The 23925-nt window shown below is 47.4% G+C and overlaps 1 protein-coding gene across 2 annotated transcripts in view; it reads left to right on the forward strand.

Moving 5' to 3' along the window:
• vaspb (vasodilator stimulated phosphoprotein b) overlaps positions 1 to 23311 on the forward strand; it is an 81779-nt gene extending 58468 nt beyond the window's left edge. Inside the window, exons 3-14 of one of the 2 annotated variants that reach the window (XM_068018981.1) lie at positions 1816 to 1996; positions 4166 to 4229; positions 6489 to 6556; positions 8049 to 8287; positions 8897 to 9018; positions 10471 to 10519; positions 11001 to 11046; positions 12732 to 12777; positions 16454 to 16516; positions 19265 to 19331; positions 21356 to 21413; positions 23086 to 23311. In XM_068018981.1, the coding sequence (XP_067875082.1) occupies positions 1816 to 1996; positions 4166 to 4229; positions 6489 to 6556; positions 8049 to 8287; positions 8897 to 9018; positions 10471 to 10519; positions 11001 to 11046; positions 12732 to 12777; positions 16454 to 16516; positions 19265 to 19331; positions 21356 to 21413; positions 23086 to 23123 (1041 nt within the window). In that variant the 3' untranslated portion in view covers positions 23124 to 23311. The remainder of the gene's footprint in view (positions 1 to 1815; positions 1997 to 4165; positions 4230 to 6488; positions 6557 to 8048; positions 8288 to 8896; positions 9019 to 10470; positions 10520 to 11000; positions 11047 to 12731; positions 12778 to 16453; positions 16517 to 19264; positions 19332 to 21355; positions 21414 to 23085) is intronic. The other variant, XM_068018983.1, reaches the window with a different exon arrangement.
• Positions 23312 to 23925: the final 614 nt, after the last annotated feature.

Genomic DNA, 23925 nt, shown 5'->3' on the forward strand with positions numbered 1-23925 from the left:
CTCACCGCCTTATCTACCTGTGCTGCTGCCTTCAGTGATCTATGGACAAGTACGCCAAGGTCCCTCTGACCCTCTGTACTCCCTAGGGTCCTACCATCCATTATCTATTCCCTTGCCTTGTTAGTCCTCCCGAAATGCATTACCTCACACTTCTCAGGATTAAATTCCATTTGCCACTGCTCCGTCCATCTTACTAGCCCATCTATATCATCCTGTAATCTAAGGCTTTCCTCCTCACTATTTACGACACCACCAATTTTCGTGTCATCTGCGAACTTACTGATCCTACCTCCTACATTCATGCCTAAATCATTAATGTACACTACAAACAGCAAGGGTCCCAGCACCGATCCCTGTGGTACACCACTGGTCACAGGCTTCCACTCGCAAAAACAACCCTTGACCATCACCCTCTGCCTCCTGCCACTAAGCCAATTTTGGATCCAGTTTGCCAAATTGCCCTGGATCCCATGGGCTCTTACCTTCTTAACCAATCTCCCATGCGGGACCTTATCCAAACCTTTACTGAAGTCCATGTAGACTACATCAGCTGCATTACCCTCATCTACACATCTAGTTACTGCCTTGAAAAATTCAATCAAGTTAGTTAGACACGATCTCCCCCTGACAAAGCCATGCTGACTATCCCTGATTAATCTCTGCCTGTCCAAGTGGAGATTAATCCTGTCCCTCAGAACTTTTTCCAATAGTTTCCCAACCACTGATGTTAGACTCACCGGCCTGTAATTACCTGGTCTATCCCTGCTACCCTTCTTGAATAATGGGAGTGGTTGAGGTGGACAGTATGGATGTATTTAAGAGGAAGCTCAAAAAGCACATAACTGAGACGGGAATAGAAGGATGTGCTGTTAGGGTGAGATGAAGTAGTGTGGGAGATTTCCTCCGCGGAGCATAAACACCAGCATGGACCAGTTGGGCCGAATGGCCTGTTTCAGTGCTGTTGTTGAACAGCTGCAGTCTGTGTGGTGCAGCTACTCTCATGATGCAGCACAAGCCACTGAAGCTTAGTGATTATATTGCTGTGCCAGTAATCCAGAGTCCCAGACTAATCATCCCAGAGACATGAGTTCAAATCCCATCACAGCAGTGGAATTTAAATTCGCTGAATCAAAATAAATCTGCAATAAAAAGCTACTATCCGTAATAGTGACCATGAAACTACTGGATTGTCGTAAAAACACGAATGTCCTTCAGGGAAGGAAATCTGCCATCCATACCTGGTCTGGCCTACATGTGACTTCAGACCCACAGCAATGTGGTTGACTCTTAACTGCCCTCTGAAATGGCCTAGCAAGCCGCTCATTTGTATTCATAAAGATGGCTTGCCACCACCTTCTCGAGGGCAAGTTTGCTCTCTCCCTCTTGACACTGTGGCCCAGATATGGTAGGCTGGCCATTGGGAATTAAACTGGCTGTGGGGCACTGAATCTCCACTTTGGTAAAACCTGAAAGGCTGGTGGAGATTCAGCTGTAACATTCAACAGAGAATTGAATAAATATTGAGAAGAATGATTTTGAACGTCTACGGGGCAAGAGCAAGAAGATTGCAACTAATTGGCAAGCTTTCAAAGAGCATGCAGAGGCACAATGGGGGTGAATGGCCTTTGTGCTGTAACATTCTGTGATTTGATGAAATGGTTCATGATATTTAGTATTTGAGATTCTTGAGGTGAGTCGTGATTCTGAGCCATGCAGCCTTTGTGCGGGGATTTGTTCGTGGTGTGTACCCCTTTTAATCAGCTGCAGCCCGTGGGGCCCAGTAGGTCAACCCTGATCTTCCTTGTTTGTTTCCAGGTTGTGATAAACTGTCCGATCATCAAAGGCCTCAAGTATAACCAGGCCACGCCAAGCTTCCACCAGTGGCGTGACCTGCGTCAGGTCTGGGGGCTGAACTTCGGGAGCAAGGAGGATGCCACGCTATTTGCCAATGGGATGCATCACGCCCTCGAGGTACTCGAGGGCACGGCGAGTGTGGGTATGTGCAATCGTACTATGCCGGGGGGGGTGGTGTCGAGGTGTCATAAGGAGGGAGCCCTCGCTCCTCCGTCACCTGGGGGGGGGGGGGGGGGGGTGGGAAGGAAGGCTGAGCGTCAATAACGCGTTGCCCTTTTAAAGTTGAAGCACACTGGCAATCCACAATGGTGCGGACGGTCCCCCTCACTGAGTTGCACCATGTATCAGCTCAAATACAGCAAAAATAGAGGATAAAGTTGAGCCACGGTAGAGGCAAATCGGCCCAGGACAAATCTAGCGCAGGAAGTTTAGTCATCTCTCAGAAATGCCTCTCGGCATTTAATGCCAGGAATTGCGTTTGGAGCAGCAGTCATTTCGTGCACAGCGAGATCCCATAAATGTGGATTTTGCTAATATCTTACAAGGCAGACAGAGTGGGGGAATCCAGAACAAGGGGATAGAAACCTTAAAATGAAGTCCAGCTTTTAATTGGGAGCTGGAATCCCTTCTAGATGGTAGCATTCAAATGTTCTGATTCCCGCCTGCTCTCCACCCGTTAGCTGAGCTCAAACTCTGCATTGGTTAAGATTTAGAAGTGTGACTGCCCTGGGCTGTGTGGCTCAGCATTTACCTGTTGGAAAGATAGACTTGCGTTCCTATAGAGCCTTTCACGACCTCCAGCTGCCCCAAAGCGTGTTACAATATTCTTGCAGTGTGATGTCTACTTTTGAGTTTAGTTTCAAGCTGTTAATGTTGAGACTGTCTCCCTGTGTGTCTGTTTTTTAATTTTCTGTCTTAATGTTCTGAATTAGAATTTTCGCTGGGGTGAGGTTTTTGCAAGGGAAAACCAAAAGAAGTCGATCTTTCACCCTGAAGGGTAGCACTTGAAATTTGACACATTTAAAGTTCACTTGGAAACGTCCCTAATTTGCAGTCTCTCCCAACCGGGCACAGCTTTTGGAGAAAACTCTTAGAAAGTTACGGGACTCCTTGGAAGAGCTTCAACTTTTGGAGTACATTGCCCCCTGCCCAGGGGTTTTGTGCACGAGTGTGTGTCTGTGTGTGTGTCTGTGTGTGTTTTCTATCTGCTCCTTTGTCCATTCATTCCTCTACCCAAAGGGGCATTGGCAGCAAAGTCGGGAGTTTTTTGGGGAGGTGACTCAATTACTATGGAGGGAATGTTCTTCTGAGTGTGGTAAATGGTGCCCACTAGAGGAAATATGAGAGTTCTGCACTTCAGGGCTCCACCACTTAGATTTGTCCTATCCGACCTCTTGGAATTGTGATTTGCATTTGAAGTGCAGCCACTGAAGGGCATTTAGTGGCCTCATCCTTGTTTTCAAATCCCTCCATGGCCTTACCCCTCCCTATCTTTGTGACCTCCTCCAGCCACACAACCCTCAAATCTCTGTGCTCCTCCAATTCTGGTTTCTTGCACATCCCCGATTTTAATCATTCCGCCATTGGTGCCTTTAGTTCCCTAAGGTCTGGATTTCCGTTCCTACAGCTAGAGCTACAAGGATAGAACGAGGGAATGGGACTGAGTGGATTGCTCTACAGAGCCGGCATGGACTTGATGGGCTGAATGGTCACCTCCCCTGCCGTAACGACTGACTCTATAACCTCTCCTCCTCACTACCTCTCTCTCTCTCTCTCTCTCTCTATCCTCTTATAAGATGCTCCTTAAAACATACATCGCAGACCAAGCCTGTCCTAATATCTCCTTGTGTGTCTCGGTGTCAGATTCTATCTGATAACGCTCCTGTGAAGCGACTTGGGACGGTTTACTATGTTAATGACAAATCGTTAATATCCACGGTGAATTTGGGCGGCGCAGTGGTTAGCACCACAGCCTCACAGCTCCAGTGACCCGGGTTCAATTCTGGGTACTGCCTGTGTGGAGTTTGCAAGTTCTCCCTGTGTCTGCGTGGGTTTTCTCCGGGTGTTCCGGTTTCCTCCCACAAGCCAAAAGACTTGCAGGTTGGTAGGTAAATTGGCCATTATAAATTGCCCCTAGTATAGGTAGGTGGTAGGGAAATATAGGGACAGGTGGGGATGTGGTAGGAATATGGGATTAGTATAGGATTAGTATAAATGGGTGGTTGATGGTCGGCACAGACTCGGTGGGCCTGTTTCAGTGCTGTATCTCTAAACTAAACATTAACCCTTCGACCTTTTCCTCCCACTGCAGGACCTGGTGCCCCACGAATGGTGAATAACGGACCAACAGCCGAAGAGCTGGAACAGCAGAGGAGGTGGGTCCACTTGTGTAAACATGCCTGGAGCGCATGAGCCTGGTCTAACACCAGCATTTCGTAAATCCCATGTCCTGAACTCTAGGTGACCTCTGCCAGACAGCAACTTAAAGTGGGTCTATTACCCTATTGCGTTTTAAACATAAAGTCCAAGTTCCCTTTCCCTTAACTTTATCCGAAGTCCATTTCCACCACTCCGAGGGTAAATTCTTGTATTTAACACTCCGATGTCCTGGATATTTATCATTGCAAGGCTTTCACCCATGAAATGAAAAAGTCCAATTGGATCACATCCCAGGTGAGTTTCACAGCAGCAATTTAATGTTTGTAACACAAGTGAGTTCCAAACAAAACTGTTCCCAATTTCTCTCGTTCCCTGCCACTCCAAACATGACCCAACATCCTCCTGCACCTTATTCCACACCCGGCAGGCCTAGCTACCTCCTCCTGTTTACTGTAGAACTGTGGAAGTTCAGAGCTCGAATGCAGGCCATCCATTAGAAAGATTTACAGCGCAGAAGGAGCCCTTCGTCTCTGTGTTTTCTCCAAGCTAAAATGATCCAAATTTAATTCTACGGCCCCGCTCTACTTTAAATCTACCCTCTTCAAGGATGCTGTGGTCCCTGTGCCCCCACAACGATCCTCTCCCGTTTTTTTCCCTGTCCCCACTGCTCTGCTTAGCATGCAGGGCCATCAAGGGCTAACTTGACTCACTGTTTGAGCCTGGGATCTTCCTGTTCTGTGCCATACCCCAGCAGTGCTTAACCCTCTTGAGGGGACGTGGTGACGTCTGGCCTTTCTCCTAGGCTGTCTGGGGCCTGCACCTTAATTCTGCGATTAATCCTGCAGCACACGGTCTTGCAATGAGGGCTTCCACAAACAAATCCGGAAAGACTGACCAATCCCGCACAGTACTTCAAATCCTCCAGTTGTAAACCCCCTGCAAGCACCCAATCTGTGCCGAGTGGCTGCTTATTGTGTAATCTTATTATTCCCCTGGCCTGTGACTCGGGCTGCAGAGCCAGGTCTTCATTTTCGTGAGCTTTGGTGCTTTTAGAAGCAAAGCCTGTATAATTCTGCTTGCCAAAGTGGACAGAATCATTCCTGCTTGTCCAGGAGATCTAACCTTAAAAAAAAAATGTGTGGCTTTATGATGGCATTCCCAGTGGTGAAGGAGAGCCCTTGGAATTTCCTGTGAGTATCAGGTTATGTTGCTGTGTTCACTTTGCTCCCCTTTCACTGCTCTGTTTTCATTTCCCCCCCCGCTCCTTACTACACAATGCACCATTCTGACCAGGAAGGCAGACAAACTGTCCGCTAATTCGTTTTCCATTTTGTCCCAATGTTGCAGACATTACTCGGGTGGGAATAATGTCGGTGCTGTCACTGGGGTTGGAGAGGAGAGAGAGAGACGCACCAGGTGATCCCATTCCTGCCACCTTAACGAGCAGAGTTCCCTTTCCCTTTTCCATTTCCAGATTGAGAAAAAAGTAATTGGTATTTTACACCTTGCTGTGTCAGTGAGTACAGCATTCCTGTATCTGTCTGCACTTGCCTACCATTTTTGTGGCACCCCTTCCACACTGCCTTGCTCCCCACTGTGTGCAGGGCCTCTCCCTCCCCACTCTTGTATGCACAGCGACGCACTAATAAGGTGCCGTATGTCGTGTCAGACTCACTGCTTTCAGACGTTGCAAGCTCCTAACTGGAGCTGCTTTTGTAAACGCAGTAGCTCTTCACATAATCGTGTTAGACAGTCAATCCAAACAGTTCTAGGGTGATCTCAGCAGTACTGAAAAAGGGGGAATTTGTGCTGATTCCACCTTTACACAGGAGCTGAAGACTGAGCAAAGCCTCTGGTCCAAAAGTTGCCTCTCATAGGGTTTCCGTTGTGTCGATCTCCCGGATCCAGGGGTTTTAGTTAATCGCTTGACTTGAGGTTGGGAGAGCAAAGGCCAGGTGCTCCCTCACCGGCGCAGGAAGCAACCTCTAAGGGCATGTTGCCCTGAGGAGATACCTTTACACATCACCCAGTGGCTGGTGGAAGAAGAGCAAGGGGTCAGATATCCCACTCACCGTCAGTCAAGGCAACATAATGTGCCATAATGTTGAGGGCAATACAGATGCCCTGAAAAGGGGTAAAAGGAAGGAGTTGTACTTGACTGTTGGATAGTCCAACCTCACTCATGGATGCTGGGGGAGGGAAGAAAAAACAGCCCATAGTTTTCTTGACATTGTGTCTGTGTCTCTGATGTACAGACTGCAGCTGGAACAGCAGCAGAGGCTGGAGCAGCAAGAGAGGGAACAGCTGGAAAGACGCAGTGCAGGTACGATGGAAGCGGGAAACTGTTCTACCTGACTCTAGGGTTTATTCCATCTGCAGTGAAACTGTGTACTGAATCTTCACACTTTGGTGCATTGATCCTTGTTGCTATCGCACATTCCCTGATCCCAGATCCCACAGGCAGTTTATGAATAGGTATAATCTCGGTGGACCTGGTGAGGGGCCTCTGAATTTGCCGCTGGAAAAGTGAGGATTTTTGGGGACAGGGTGGGTCATGTGCGGAGTTGGGGGGGCAAGAATGCCAGCTTGAACTGAAGGGCTCGTGGGTAACTAAGTGCATTCTTAAACCGAGATCATGGAAGTGTCCATCTAAAATAAGAAGTTGCAAAGTGGGACTTAAACCCATTGACCTTGTGATTCAAACCAAGCTGGTACTTTGGTTAGAATGACAAGTAGATTACCTCTTTGGATTTGTGACAGCCCTGTGTTCAGGAGAGTTATATAACTCATAAGTCAGTGAAAGCGGATTTAATGTACTGATCTTGCAAGCAGCTGGACATCTGTGGGTTTCTTACTGAACGAGGTCTAAACCTCGTTAACTCCTTTCTGTCTCTTTGATGCTCTCTCCATCAACCCCTCCATCTCTCTCTCTCCCACTTCAAAACCCAGTATTTCTAACCAAGCTTTCAGTCATCTCTCCGTACTTCAGTGTCTGTTTCCCCCTAGATATTGTCAAAGGAATTGGGAGTGTTTCTTTAAATGCTAGGGGCATTATGCAAATGTTGTCTTTCAAGGCATTCTGTGTCCATACATTGCACTTTCAAAAGAGGATCGGATATATGCTTCAAAAGGAAACATTTGCAAGGCTGTGGGGGGAAGCAGAACTAATTGTTTGCAGTGTGTACCATCTACAAGATGCACTGCAGCAACTCACCAAGGCTCCAAACCCGCAACATCTACCATCTAGAAGGACAAGGGCAGCGGGTACAGACCGACACCAGCACCATGAGCCATCCTGATGTGGGCATATCTCACTGTTCCTTCATTGCCAACTGGGTCAAATTCCTGGAACTCCCTACCCAACTTCACTGCCTTCACCGCATAGACTGTAGCAGTTCAGGAAGAAGGCACAACTGCGCTGTCTATAGGCAGTAAATGCCAGCCTTGCCAATGACATCCAAGAATGAGTAAAACATCTTCACCTAGAGAGTGGTGAGAATGTGGAACCTGCTACCACAGGGACTGGTTGAGCAGACATACATTTAAGGGGAAGCTGGATAAACACGCGAGAGAAAGGAATAAATTATGTTGATTTGAGTGAGATGAAGAGGGGTGGGAGGAGGTTCAAGTGGATCATAAACACCAGCCTAGACCAGCTGGGCCGAATGCTGTGCTGTAAAATTCAAAGTATTTTTTTTTAAAAAGAGAGCCAGCACAGGCACGATGGGCCAAATAGCCTCTGTGCTGAAATTTGTTAGTGGGTTGTCAGTCGACTCTCATTATTGACCCCTTTTTCTTTCCTTCTCTCTTCGCAGTGACTGCACCTCCGGCTGCCCCTCCGGCCCCTGGAGGTGGTGCCCCAGGACCCCCACCTCCGCCAGGACCCCCACCACCGCCTGGTCCACCCCCACCTCCTGGACCCCCACCTCCCCCTTCAGGGGGCGGGCCCCCACCTCCACCACCACTCCCACCCTCCTCTAGCTCATTGAGTGGCGGCTCCGGAGCGGGACTTGCAGGAGCACTGCAGGCTGCCAAGCTGAAGAAAACGGCAAGGGTGGGTGATCATGGCTGCGGGGGGTGGGGGTGTGGCCGGTCTCCGGGCGGGGGTGGCTGGTGGGTTGGTGGGGGGGGAGGGCGGGAGGGGTGCAAATCTGGCCTGGTCAAATAAATAAAGATTGATTTGCAAATCTCTGGCACCTAGGGACATCCCAAAGCGCTTTCCAGCCAAAGTAGTACAGTCAAGTCGACCTGTCAGAAACAGGCACACAGCAAGCTCCCAAAGACAGCAGATAATGACCTGATGATCTGCTTTAGGTGTTGGTTTAGCAATCTTTCAGATGAGCCGTCTACTCCCTCCGGTGGGCGCCAAAGAAGAGCAGGAGAGTTTTCCGCCGTGTCCTGACCAATACTTGTCCCTCAACCAACATCGGTCGGTCAGATTATCTGGTGGTTATCACATTGCTGTTTGTGGGATCTTGCTGTGCGCAGGGCAAGGCAGCAGCTAATCTATGTTGAAGTGACTGCACTTTGTAGGTATTTAATTGACTGTAAAGTGTTTTGGGGCATCCTGAGGTCATGAAAGGCGCTAAATAAACGCAGGTCTGTCTTTCTGCGTTTACTCTTCTAATGGATTCCAGTGTCGTGACTGCCTCTTTCTTCCCAGGCTGAGGAGAACGCCGGCTCGAGTGGGAGCTCAAGCCCCAGGAGTGACGGCAACAGAAGCAGTGGAGGCGGCGGAGGTGGAGGCGGACTTATGGAGGAAATGAGTGCCATGTTGGCAAGAAGGTGAGCCTTGAGGCCCTGCAGTAAGGTGAGGCTTCGCGTTTCTGTCAGGACTTTACCGCTCGCGAGCCAGAAATGTCTCTTAGTAAAATGGCAGAGCTGCATTGTTGTAATACAGACAAGAGGTGCCAGCCCATCACAGGCTTACGTGGGTGTGGTTTTGGGTTTTGTTTTTGGTGTTGCTGTGGTTTCCTATCCAGAAGTTCCTGCTGATTTAAGGTAGTAAATTGGAATTGCAGAACTTCGAGGGGTCTTGCTCGAGTGGGACGGAGAAACGGTTTCCAATAGCAAGGAGTATCGGTAACCAGAGGGCACAGATCTAAGATAATTGGCAAAAGAACCAGAGGGGAGATGAGAAATCTTTTCTCACGCAGCAAGTTATGATCTGGAATGCACTGCCCGACAGTCTGGTGGAAGCAGATTCAATAGTAACTTTCAAAAGGGAATTGGATGTACTGTTAAAAGGGGGAAGGTTTGTAGGGCTGTGGGACGAAGTGGAAATGATTAGGGTAGCCAGTACAGGCCGTAAGGGGCTGAATGGCCTCCTGGGTGGGCTGTATGATGCTATGAGGAGACATGACGATTCTTTCTCGAGACATTCAGCTGTGGAAGATGCGTCACAGTTATTGTTCTCCACTCCTTCCCCATAACCAACCCATGCCCTCTCCCCTGAGGTTGTCGGCTGCAATCTCTTGAACACTGTCAACACTCGGGTGGAGAAGCATTTATATAGCGCCTTTCACAACCTGGGGATGTCCCAAAGTGTTTTACAGCCAGTCAAGTACTTTTGCAGTGTCGTCACTGTTGTGATGGAGGAAACGTGGCAGTCAAATTGCATACAGCAACCTCCCACGTACAGAAATGTGATGGTGACCAGATAATATATTTCAGTGATGTTGCTGGAGGGGTAATTACTCGCCAGGACACTGGGGGGAGCTCCCCTGCTCTGTTTCGAAATAGTGCCGTGGGATCTTTTACATTGACCTGAGAGGGGCAGGTGGGGGCCTCAGTTTAACATCTCATCCAAAAGATGGCATCGCCGGCAGTGCAGCACTCCCTCAGTACTGCACTGGGAGCGTTGACCTGGATTTTGACCATTGATGTGTGAGATTGGATGGCAAGGAGGTTGGGGTGAGTGTGGAGCAGCGATTGTACTGCAAGCTTGGGCACTCTGGCCAAATCCAGCATCTTGTGATGGTGCCAGCTTTGCCAAAAGCATGTGGTAATGCCAAGAGACTGGTGACCATGTGGCAATGAAGAGGGTGAAGGTGCATTCAGCCACTGACATAAGCTAACTCAGCACTGTGGTGGAAATTGTGACCTTCCAGTCTGAGACCGAGTTGCCGGTTGACTGTACTTGGCCATGAGGTGGGGCAGGGAGTGGGGGAAGCTGGTTTTGTGCTCAACAGAGCTGCACTGCAGTTCACTGAACTCTTGTCTCCTTTTTTAATTCAGACGGAAGGTGACCGATAAGCCACCTCCAAAGAAAGAGGAAGAATCAAATGTAAGTCACTGGGTTGGGCTCGGTCAGTAGCGGCTCTGTCCAATCACTGCGCCAAGCTCTGGCAGAGCGGTATTGACCGGTTTCAGCTCGTACAGTCGATCCTGTGATTTTGGCCGAGCGTAGCAGGATCAGTCTGACACGGTGGGGAGCTGGGTGAGCTGATTATAATCACGCTTTGTGCATTAGAATGATGGGATGTTGTGTGTTTCTTGGAGATGGCACGTCCAGAATCTCTCGCCGGAAGGTGTTGCTCTTGTGCCCCTCGTGCAAGGCGTCTGGTGGCTGCATCAAGTGCATGGTAATGGCTGTGGGGTGCCCGCTGGAGAGGTGCAGGGAGACCTAATCAATGAGTAATTGTAAAAAAAAAAGTTGTATTTTGAGAAGTGTGTGTAGACTGGTGGACTTGTAGTCCTCCAGTACTGTAGGGGGCTGTGCGTTGAATTCCTCTGGTGCTTAACCCATTTGTCTTATTTTTTTCTAGGAAGACACCAACACGGGGACCAAAGTGCCAAGTGTCCACAGCAGTGGTAAGCTTCAAATCCATGTGTGGCGAACAAATCGAGCTAATTGTCACCCCTTAAATTGCCCTTTCCTGTCGTGGCTCAGTTGGTAAATGTGACCTTGCCAGAATGATGCCAGGGCTAAAAGAGTTAAATTATAAGGACAGGCTACGTGGAGCGGTTGAGATGAATCGTGTAGGTGTATTTAAGGGGAAGCTGCAAGGACCTGAGGGAGAAAGGAATAGAAGGATCTGGCAATAGGGTTAGATGAAGAGGGTGGGAAGAGGCTTGTGGGGAGACTGTATAGACCCATTGGGCCTGTTATTGTGCTATAAATTCTATGCATTCCCTTGAATGGCAAAGACTAAGGAGAGACCTAATTGATTTAATTAAAAGCAAAATACTGCGGATGCTGGAAATCTGAAATAAAAACAAGAAATGCTGGAACCGCTCAGCAGGTCTGGCAGCATCTGTGGAAAGAGAAGCAGAGTTAACGTTTCGGGTCAGTTCCGAAGAAGGGTCATTGACCTGAAACGTTAACTCTGCTTCTCTTTTCACAGATGCTGCCAGACCTGCTGAGTGGTTCCAGCATTTCTTGTTTTTATTCCTAATTGATTTAAGATGGTTTAGGTGTCTTAAGAAGGCTTGACAGGGTGGATGCTGTTTCCCCATGCAGGAGAATCTGGAACAGGGGGTCACAGTTGCAAGACTAGGACGGACATGGGAAATTGCTTCATTCAGAGGGTTGTGAATCTTTGGAATTCTCTACCCCGTAGAGCTGTGGGTGCTCAGTATATTCAAGACAAAGATGGAGATTTTTTTGGGAGTTGAGGGATAGGGCGGGGAAGTGGAGACGATCATCCATCATGTTGAATGGTGGAGCAGACTCGAGGGGCTGAATGGTCTCCTGCTCCTATTTCTTGTGTTTGTGATTAAAGGATGTAATGGGGCTAAATAGAGAGAACCTACATTGTCGCCTCTAAGTAGCTCTCGGGCGCCACCAAGTGATGATTTGGGGAACAGCGAAGACCGAGATCCACTGACGACTCTCCTCTGCTACATCACCCCAAGAGGTCTACAATGAAGGTTGCCAACTCTTGGACATTTCATCGCCTGCTTCCAACTGCACCATCTCCCATCTCCAATACTTCTATTATTATAAAAAAAAAATTAGAAAATTAGGATCATGTTTCTTTAATGCCCCTACAGTTTTCCTCCCGGCGTTTGCTTGCAGCAGTGTCCAAGAGATTAATTGTTAAATCCTGGAGACTCCTCAGCAATTCCTGGAGGGTTGGCAACCTTGTTTACAAGGCAGCAGAGTGGGGCGGTGGAGGCCTACTGTAAAACGCGAAAGCCATCAATTCAAATCAAACTTTTTGGGTAGTTGCACACTTCAGTTCTGTGAAGCATGTCTCTCCTAAGATGAATATATGAGCAAGTACTCTATACTTTGTTAAAAAAAAACCACTCTTGAATTTAACTACGTACTGTCCTAATGTCACTGATTACTGATGTGTGAAGTTTGAGCTTCTGTTGGCAACTTCAAGGTGATCTTGCTGCATATGTTGAGGCTAATGGCCAAGAATAACTATTATTATTTCAAGATAATTGTTGCCCTCGTTTAGTGAGAACTGCATGGTGACTTTAGCCTTGCCAGATAAAGCAGCTTAAGTGAGGTGTTTTTTTTTTTTTTTGTTGTTGTCCATTTTTAGAATCTGTTAAGAGACCTTGGGAAAAACCCAGTTCATCAGTCTCCAGGTGAGTGTCACACTTGCTCGTTGAAATGTTGAGGTGAAGGCTCACTTCGGATGATTGCGAGGTAACTCCATTCAACAAAAAATGGCGCACCATCCTCTCTCTCTCTCTCATTGGATGGGAAAAGCCGCTTAAAGTGACCATGTTAGGTCTTGTGTTGTAAGAAACTCTTGGGCATTAAGGGTCACCATCACGTGCAGGGGATATCGCCTCCTCTGGTGAGCTCAGTTGCTAAGTGTGTCGCACCAAGACTCAGTAGGCCTTGAGTTTGAGGCCTGCTCTGTGCTGGTGATGTACAGTTGGCCTCGAGACCTGTGAGCTAATGAGGGGTTTTGACACGATCGGAAAGGCACGTTGATCCTCCCCTAAACTAGATATTAGCGTTCGGTGACACTTCAAAGGCTGTTGATGTTTGATGAAGAGGCCAGTATTTTAGTGAGTGGGGGTGGTTGACTTGTGGTGATCTGATCGCGAGAGAGGATGAGTTGTGCAGACTGAAAGAGAGGACTCTCAACGTCCTGCGCGTCTAATGTTGTGCAGCCTGCACAGCTCGGGGGCCACATGTTAAAATAAGCACTTGGATTTCCTGGTTTGTTACATCATGACAGATTAGATCTACAGTGACAGATTAGAGAGTGTCCTGATTGACCCTCCAGCTTTAATAGGGGGGGGGGTCAATGAAAAATTTCAAAGCTGCGATAGATTTTAGTTGGATGAAGGTAGTAAGGGAAGCAAGGCGGGTAGATGGAGTTGAGACACAGATCAGCCGTGATCTAATTGCGTGGAGGAAATGAGCTCAAGCAGCTAAATCGCCTCCTCCTGTTCCTTCTGATTATTTCACACCACGGAGCCTGTTAGACTTTGCATCTTTAGCTCAAATTGTTGGACAACATTTCAGCCCATTACAGCACAAATTATCTTTTCAAACATTGTGACAGGAATACTGGCAGCGCTCTATTTTAAAAATCTCCATCCCTTGCTCTCCATTTCCATTCCTAATCTTATTTCCCAACAAATTACCTCTCAGTTAAACACCTCAATGGATTTTGCAAGTGTGTCCTTTTGTGACAATGCATTCCACCTCCTCTCAACTCTTTGTGTGAAGGCTGTTTTTCTGTGTTACCTCTCTTAACTAGCTTGGAAACTCCTCCCTCCTCTTAGTTAAAATGAAGTTAACCGGATATCTGGTTAGGAAATAGATTGAGGCTCCCTTTTTTAATTCATTCTCAGGGTTTCAGTGCCCCTGACAGGGTTACCGTTAATTGTCTATCCTTAATTACCCATGTTTTTCATACAGTTGAGTGGCTTCAGTGTTAGGCTTTGGGGAGTTAGAGTATACAACACAGAAACAGGCCTTTTTTAAAATTCATTCATGGTAAAGGCCTGCTCAGGTCAGGGAAAAAAACCTGAGTCCCTCCGATTTTTGTCCCGGACTCGACCCGAGCTGACCATCCCTTTACTTGCATTCCGACTCGGAACCTCCAGGACGCTGCAGCACATGCGCGATGATATCATAGTGATGTTACTCGCTCACTGCGCAGACTCTGTTTCGACCCGGACTCCCAGCTCAGGTAAGTTTTTTTTTTTTTTTTTTTTTTTTTAATTTTAATACTTACCAGCAGAGCACTTACCGTGTCTGTCCGGCCTGACCCGACCCGAGCCCAAAATCGAGACCTGGAAGAGGGGCCCAATCCGAACCCGACACATGTCGTCAGGTTCGGGACGGGTAGCAGGCCTTTAATTCATGGGATATGGGCGTCACTGGCAAGTGACCATCCCTAATTTATTAGGGACCATCCATTTATTGCCCATCCCTAATTGTCCTTGAGAAGATGGTGGTGAGCTGCCTTCTTGAACCGCTGTAGTGCACGTGGTTTAGGTACGCCCACAGTGCTGTTTGGAAGGGAGTTCCAGGATTTTGACCCATTGACAGTGAAGGAACAGTGATATCGTTCCAAGTCAGGAAGGTGTGTGGCTTGGAGGGGAACTTGCAGATGGTGGTGTTCCTTTGCATCTGCTGCCCTTGGCCTTCTAGGTGGCTGAGATCGCAGGTTTGAAGGTTGCTATTGAAGGAGCCTTGTCAAGTTGCTGCAGTGCATCTTGCATATGGTACACACTGCTGCCACTATTGATGCTGGAGAGAGTGAATGTTTAAGGTGGTGGATGGGGTGCCAATCAAGTGGGCTGCTTTGTCCTGGATGGTGTCGATTTTGTTGGAGCTGCACCCATCCAGTCATCAACTGGGATGTTTATACTCCACATGCTCCTCCTCCCACCCGACTTCGTCTCCCCCTGTCAGCACATCCTTCTATTCCTTTCTCCGTCATAGTTTATCCAGCTTCCTCTTAAATGTATCGATACTATTTCCCTCAACCATGCCCTGTGGTGCTGAGTTCCACATTTTCACTTCTCTCTGGGTAAAGAGGTTTTTCCTGAATTCCTCACTGGATTTATTAGTGACTATCTTATATTGATGACCCCCTACGACAATAACAATTTGCATTTATATAATGCAGTAAACATTGTAAAATGTCCCAAGGAGCTTCACAGAAGACTTAACAAAAACAATATGACACCAGCATTTTATTGCCAGATTTTTTTCAAAGCTGCATTGATATTCTCAAAACTGCCGTGGTCTACGCGAAGATTTCGTGCAGTAATGTAACCACTACACGACCATACCTCAGCTTGTAAGGATGAATCGAGAGAGAACTTACAGACCTATCTTCCCTACAACAATAGCCAACCCTGTCTCAAATAATCCCTAAGGTGTTGCCTCCAATACCTCACCCCAAAAGCCCATTCACACTTGGCTAGTTATTCACATGAAGAACAGGTTTAGATAAGGTAGGCAAAGAAAAGCTGTTCCCATTAGCTGATTGTACACGGACTAGGGGACACAGATTTAGGATTTTGGGCAAGAGATGCATGGGGGAGGGTGTGAGGAAGCACTTTTTTTATACAGCGAGTGGTAATGACCTGGAACTCGCTGCCTACGAGGGTGGTGGAAGCCGAGACGATCAATGATTTCAAAAGAAAATTGGATGGCTACTTGAGAGACATAAACTTGCAGGGCTACGGGGATAGAGCGGGTAATGGGACTGATAATTGGATTGCTCTACAGAGAGCTGGCATGAACCTGATGGGCCGATGGGGGCCTCCTGTGCCATAATGATTGACTGTACAAACATCAGTTTGAACCTGCGATATTTGCATCTTGCCCCTTATAGTAGAGCCCTGTGTTTAACCTTGTCTCCACTATATCTGATAGAATCCTGTGTGGAATGTGATGGGACCTGGCGTCAGTGATGAAGAATGTAGGAAGTGAAGTTAAATAGATATTCCGCTGTTTTGCTTGATTTACATTTGAAGGACAGTGACAAATGTCGGGGAACCTTCATTCGGGAGATCAAACAGGTTGGGTGGAGGTTCTGTCTGAGTGGATTGTCAGGGGTCTGTGGAAGGGGTGAGTTTGATGGGCAATTGGCCTCTTGTGCCTTGCTTTCTGTTATCTAACTGATTATTCTTTGAACAGATGTTTACATCTTTTTCCAACTGGTTTGGCCAGCAAGAATATCCAGCACTGGGAGCCATTCAAAGCTGCCCATCTCTCCGTAGCGACAACTTTGTTTCTCAGTTTTTTACTTTCTTGTTTTGACCTCTCGCTCTCACTCTGCAGAGGCAACTCCATGCTGAAGACGGGAGACTCTTCAAGCAGTTCACCTGGCGGGGTTCATTCTAGGTATTCAGCGTTTAAAGGACGGAAATTCGCTGGATAATGGCACATCGATGGGGTGTTGCAACCAAGGGTTAAATAGCTGGGGAAGGGATAAGTGTTTTAGGCCATCCGCCCAGTCATCCATTTTGTTTTAGGCCATCCACTCTGTTTCTAGTCATCTGCTCATATTAATTTTGATGAAGGAGGCCGCAGAGTGTTTTCTTTTTAACCCACTTCCAAACGTTTTTTGAGGACATTTTGCACAATCTTTTTAACAGGTTCTTCAATCATCACTTCCTCCCATGATTGCATAGTCTTTGCAATATCTGTCATGAAGAATGAGCTGCTCCTGTGTCTCCTGATAAACTCACTGCCCGCTGTGAAGCTCAGCTGCACAGACGAAAGCCCCAGTTTGCACCCAAAGGACATTAGTGAACGAGTTGGGCTTTTGCGACAGTCCAACAGCTTCACGGTCACTTTTACTGGTACCAGATTTTTATTTCCAGATTTTTTTTTTTTTTAATCTCTAATTCTTCAAATTCTCTAACTGCCCTAGTGGGATTTGAACTCCCGTTCTCTGAATTAATTAGTTCAGACCTCTGGATTAGTGGTCCAGTAACATAACCACTGCGCTGCCTGATCATGGACCAGTAAAACCCCAGATCATGTGGGAACTTTGAGCGATTTACATGACTGCGGTGCTTGGCTTTTGCTCATTGTTCGAGCTGACACGTGAGAATGGTCACTGGTAAGGGGCGAGCGGTCTGTTATCCCAGTGGGGCAGGAGACAAGCTGGCAGTTTCCTTTCATCTGGTAACAAGAAGCCTTCGGCGTCTCTGTGTCTCACCCTGGACAGTGTAAACGGAGGTGTCATTCCATCACTGGAATGGAGGGACAGAATTCAGAGCTGAGGGCACGGGCTCTACTGGTAACGAGGGAGCCTGGATTTGTGTGTGTCCCACAATGGTATATCCATCACAATTCCCTCATGGGTCTTTCACTGCGGTCACCCACCACCCTTGGCATTGCTCGTTCTTGCCCCGTCTGTCCCGAAACAGCCAGAGTAAAAGTTTACAAACTATAAATAATTGCTGTGTTTATAATGCAGGTACTTTTTTTTTTTTTTAAAAACAGTCCAACTTTTTGCAATCAACAGATTAGTGAGAATGAATATCGGGCTGAATGTGATATCAGTCCCCCTCCCCAAACTCCTCACACTGCTTCCCCACCCCCCCCCCCCCCCCACCCAAACCTTTAACCCCCATTGATGTGTCATTTGCTGCTAAAAAGGCTTCTGCACAAAACAGCTTTTAGCTTTGGGGCATTGGGCTGTGGCTTCAACAGTGCTGAGGCTATTTAAATACAGGGTGTCTTTATTTACATGTTACTCATGGCTCAGTGGGTAACACATCGGTCTCTGAGTCAGAAGGGAGTGGCTTCAAGTGTCATTCCAGAGACTTAAACACAAGATCTAGGCTGACAATCCCAGTGCAGTACTGAGGGAGTGCACTGTCAGAGGTGCCGTCTTTCAGATGAGCTGTTAAGTCAAGGTCTCGTCTGCCCCCCCCCCCCCCTCAGGTAGGTGTGAAGGATCCCATGGCCACTATTTAAAACAAGAGCAGGGAAGTTCTCCCCTGTGACCAGACCAATATTTATCCCGATATCAACATCACTAAAACAGATTACCTGATCATTATCAAATTGCTGTTTGTGGGAGCTTGCTGTGCACAAATTGTCTGCTGCGTTTCCTACATTACAACAGTGACTACAATTCAAAATGATTTTATTGGCTGTAAAGCACTTTGGGACGTCCTGAGGTCATGAAAAATGCAAGTTCTCTCTCTCTCTCGCTCGCTCTCACTCCCTAGTTTTCAATCTTATTCACTTTTCCCTCACTAGGCAATTGAATAGCCTTCTCAAAGCCTTTGCTTGATACTATAGGGACCGCATGAGACTGGCATAGTTTACTGTCATCCATTCATCTACCTCCCCCCACCACCACCACCACCAAATTGGACGCAGTACATGGACTCGGGACTCGGACATTGGTCCAGTTCCCCTCAGGCAGCTGACTGATTCGGCTATGTACGTTTGCGGATGTTAGAGTAGGAATGCATTTGCCCGCTTTTGCACCCGGAAAGACAGGCAGTTATTGGGTAAATGTTCCTGCAGTGAGACAACACCTTGTGGTTCATTTCCCGGTATCACCTCGCCCTGGAACATTTTCCTACGCAACTCATTCAGGTACTCAGAGGTTTGGTATTGGGATAGTTCAGTGCTGAAAGTTCCTCTATACTGACCACGCTGTGAGCTTGTGTCTGTTGCACCAGTCGTGGTATTTCTTCATCCCCGCATCCTAAGACGCCCTCTGACCGCAGTTGCTGATTTGGTGATGACTTGGGTGTTGCACAGAAGCCAGAGGCCTCAGGAACCAGGCCAACTGCCCAAGTTCACTTCAGATACGTTTGCAAAAAACAAAGTGTTGCTCCTCTCCCTATCCACTTCCTTCTGTGTTCCTCCTTCACGCCCATTTTCCACGTTTTGTTGGCAAAAAAACGACCGGAGTCTGAACCCAGCTGCATTAAAGGCCGAGACCGCTCGGGTAAGTGAGCTGATCTCCATGGCAACCTTCTCTCCGTCTAGCTGTGGAGTTTGCTGCTGCTGCTGCTGCTGTCTGCCCCCGTGTGCATTTTGCGCAGGTTATCACTGCCATGCTCGAATCTCTGTGATGTAGCTGCCCTCATCTTGTTTTATTTTGTGCCTGTTTTCCAGAGTGAAGTCAGCTCCCAGCAGCAATGAAGCAACTTCGGATGATAGCGACATCGATCGGATGAAACAGGTACCGCCAGCCTCTTCCAGGCTGGAGTATCTGATGGACTGCACTTCTACTTCCCGCTTCATTTGTCACCTTTCCATCTCTGGCCCTTTCCTTCCCTCCCTGGTCTTCTCAGCCTCCATCTCTGGCGTTGGGTTTCCACAGACAAGTCCACAGCTACCTGGAGTTTGCTTTTTTCCCACCCGCACTTCCGACCAAGTCTCTCCGTTTCTCTCTCCCGCTGTCGGCCTCCCCATTTCCCATGTGCGCTCACCCTACTCCAGAATGACCAGGAATCCCCCCTCGTCATCCTCTTCCATCCCAGTGGTCTCCACATTCACCAAATCGCCTTCAAGGTGCTGCCCACTGCTAAGCTCTTCCACTCCGCTTCAGTTTTCCAGAGAACCCATTCCCTTTACTCTTCCATCATCGATCTTCCGGCTGTCGTTTGCTTGGTGTGTTCTTGGCAACCCTAGTGGTCCAAGTGTCCTGAGTTTGTGGAACTGCACTCTTGCTAGTATTAATGTTGCTTTGGGATATGCTGACTGGCCACTGGAGAACAATGACAGGAGTTTAAAAACATGAAATGCTGGAAATACTCAGGTCTGGCAGCATCTGTGGAGAGAGAAGCAGAGTTAACGTTTCGGGTCAGTGACCCTTCTTCGGAATTGGCAAATATTAGAAATGTCAAAGGTTATAAGCAAGTAAAGCGGGGGTGGGGCAATAGATAACAAAGGAGATGGTTTAAATAGGACAAGGTCACAGAATAGCTGACCAGAAGGTCGTGGAGCAAAGGCAAACAATATGTTCATGGTGTGTTGAAAGACAAAGCATTAGTACAGATAGGGTGTTAACGGACTGAAGATTGAACAGCAGCAAGCACAAACATGAAAAAAAAAGTGGGTAAGCAAACTGAACAAAATAAGGTGAAAAGAAATAAACATACAAAAAAAATGTAAAAAAGAAAAAATAACTAAAAATAAAAGTAAAATGGGGGGCCCGTCATGCTCTGAAATTGTTGAACTCCATGTTCAGTCCGGCAGTGTGCCTAATCGGTAAATGAGATGCTGTTCCTCAAGCTTGCATTGATGTTCACTGGAACACTGCAGCAAGCCCAGGATAGAGATGTGAGCATGAGAGCAGGGGGGAGTGTTGAAATGGCAAGCAACCGGAAGCTCAGGGCCCTGCTTGCGGACTGAGCGGAGGTGTTCCGCAAAGCGGTCTCCCAGTTTGCGTTTGGTCTCCCCAATGTAGAGGAGACCACATTGTGAGCAGCTGCATTTCCAGCATTTCTTGTTTTTATTTCCAGCATCCGCAGTATTTTGCTTTTGTGCCTGTGTCTCTTCTCGGAAGGTTCTGGGTTCAAATCCCACTCCAGAGACTTGAGCACAAAAATCTAGGCTGACACTCCCAGTGCAGTACTGAGGGAGCGTTGCACTGTCAAAGGTGCAGTCTTTCAGATGAGATGTTAAACCGAAGCCCCGTCTGCCCCCTCGGGTGGATATTAAAGTACCCACCGTGGCTATTTCTTAGAAAGCAGGGGAGTTATCCCCGGTATCTTGGCTAATATACGTCTCTCAATCTACATCACTTAAACAGATTATCTGGTCAGTATCACATTGCTGTTTGTGGGAGCTTGCTGTGCACAATTTGGCTGCTGCATTTCCTACATTACAACAGCGACTACACTTCAGAAAGTACTTCATTGCTTGTAAACTGCTTTGGGACATCCTGAGGTCGTGAAAGGTGCTATATAAATAAACGTCTTTCTTTTTACTGTGACTTGCGCAGTCTGTCTCTCCAGCCCCCCCCCCACTCCCTCCAACCCGACTTATGGACCACCATGTCTAAATAAAAACAAAAAGTGCTGGAAATACTCAACAGGTCTGGCAGCATCTGTGGAGAGAGAAACGGAGTTAACGTTTCAGATCTGTGACCCTTCATGTCTACCTGTGCGTCCCTCCCTCTCACTTGCACCGCTCCGTTCTCCGTCCCTCGCGCACGTCGTGTCTGTCTCTTTCTCTCACGTGCACTGTCTCTTTCTCCAGGAGCTGCTAGAGGGAGTGAAGAAAGAACTGCAGAAGGTCAAGGATGAAATTATTGCAGGTAGGTGCTGTTGTGTGAATGACTGACAGAATTTGAAGGTGTGCTCTCAGTCTCCAGTTTGGGTGGGTGTGAGTTGGGGTGGGGGGAAGGGGCCACTCTGATAACATCCCTAATTTTAAGGAGTTGTGCAGGCGTTTGGTGAAAACATCAATTGAGGAACGTGGGCAGTGAGGTGTATAGTGTTTCTAAACTCTGAAACTGGGCAGGTGGACCAAGAGACGCCTTTGGTCCTTTAGCTATACTTGCGATGCAGACCAGGGAGTGCACCCAACCTCAAAACACACGGGTTTTACAATGATGAGCAACTGCTCAAGACAAAGCAGTTTCCTTGTACGGCCAAATTTTTATTTCTGCCATTGCTTTTTAATGTAAATATTACTTACAAATATTACTATTTATCTGGGCTTTACCAAAGTGATCATGGCTGGTTTTCATATAATTGGCAGAAGAGCCCAAGGCAATCTGAGGAAACTTCTTTTTTTTAACGCAGCGAGTTGTTCTAATCTGGAACGCGCTGCCTGAAAGGGCAGTGGAAGCAGATTCAATAGTAACTTTCAAAAGGGAATCGGATAAATACTTGACCAGGAAAAATTTTGCAGGGTGAGGAAGCAAGGGCAGTGGAACGGAATTAATTGGATAGCTCTTTTAAAAGGCTGAACAGGCACAATGGGCCGATTGGCCTCCTGTGGTGTCGTTCCAGTGCCTTGGATGTTTCTGCCATTCCCCTGCATTGATGTGGCTGCATTTCCACTAACCCACCCGAAGGCACCAACATTCACCTGGGGTCAGTCTCCACGAGCGGTGGGCGCTCTCTTCAACCTCACCCAAGTCTTCATGGCTGAAACTGGACGATGGAGACTCTGCCAGCTATTTAACCACAGGGGGCATCACCGCCAGTCCAGATCTTCATGAGCTCGATGTTGTGCAGTTCCCAAGCAGGGCTGCTGTGTAACGATCCAGACTGGGAAACACTGTCTTGACTATAGAAACCAGCTCTGGTCCGCTCGGACCAGGAATCGAGCTTGTGTCCCTTTGTCTACAAGACCCAGTAGCTCACCAGATGGTCCGCTTACCCACCGAGCCACATGCAAATGCTCTTGCAGTCGGACGTGTGAAGGGTTGCAAGGATTTGTGAATTTAGTCAGCTTTGGCTCAGTGGGTTGCACTTTGAGTCAGAAGGTCGTGGGTTTTAAGTCTCACTCCAGAAACATGAGCACAAAATCCAGCCTAACACTCCCAGTGCAATACCGAGGGAACGCTGCAATGACAGACTATGCCATCTTGGCGTAGTCTGAAGTCACTGGACTAGTAATCCAGAGGCCCAGTCTAATGCCCTGGCAGCTGGTGGAATTTAAATCAATTAATTAAAAATCTGCAATTGAAAGCTCATCTCAGTGCCAATGTCATAAAAACCTACTTGGTTCATTAATGCCCTTTAGGGGAAGGAAATCTGCCATCCTTACTCGGTCTGGCCTACATGTGACTCCAGACCCACAGCAATGTGGTTGACTCTTGCTGTTTGTGGGATCTTGCTGTGTGCAGATTGGCTGCTGTGTTTCCTACAGTACAACAGCGAATATCCTTCAAATAGTACTTCATTGGCTGTAATTTTCTTTTGGGATGTCCTAAGGTGGTTAAAGGCACTGTATAAATGCAAGTTCTTTTCTTTCAGCTGTCCGACAAGAGATGCAGCGTCTGAATTCGACATAGTCATCACAGAACCTCTTGCAAGTCACTCATGGGCATGAGAGCGCATCTGAAATCAGGATGGTACTGCCAATAACCAGACAAATCAAAGACACCACTCCCCTCGTGGTGTGGGGGAGTACGAAGACATTTTTTTAAAACTTAAAAGCAAAAAAAAAAAATTTGCGTGGGCCGGGGGGGGGGGGGGGGGGGGGGGGGATGATAAACACTTTCTCTAATCGGTTTCAAAATTGAGTTTAATTTTGTTTTGTTTTTGCCCTTCCGATTCTGCCTTTTTGAAGTTCGATTGTTGAGAGGGGATTGTATTAATTTTTTTTCCCATTTTCTTTAAATTACTAAAACAGTGGTGAAGGGTTCCTTGACTCCATTCTTTAGTCTTTCAGGCAATTCACTTTCCTTAGAATCTTCCCGATTCACTTATTTTCCAATTTTCTTTTTTTTTATTCCTGTCTGTGACTGGGAGAAAATGTCAGGGTCAAAAAAATTGATGCAGAGATTCCAGCTCCTCATGGACGCACAATGGGACAGCTTTTAAAGTGACTGTATTCCTTACAGTGGAGTCCAGGTGGTTTGGATGTTGAGTTATTTAATGTAAATCTGGATGTTGGCCAGTCTGCAGAGGGGAGAGGGGTAACCTTTTGATGCGATTCAGTTCCAGCCAAAGCGTATGTAAAATGAAGTCATCTATACCGTGCATCATGTAGTTCAAGGGAATTGGTCCCTGTGCCATTCCCCCCCAACTCCGGATAATCTGTAAGAAGTTACTCAGTGTGACCTTCACCCTCTCCATTGCCTCCCACAACCT

Source organism: Heterodontus francisci, chromosome 40, assembly GCF_036365525.1.
Source record: "Heterodontus francisci isolate sHetFra1 chromosome 40, sHetFra1.hap1, whole genome shotgun sequence".
NCBI classification, from domain to species: domain Eukaryota; kingdom Metazoa; phylum Chordata; class Chondrichthyes; order Heterodontiformes; family Heterodontidae; genus Heterodontus; species Heterodontus francisci.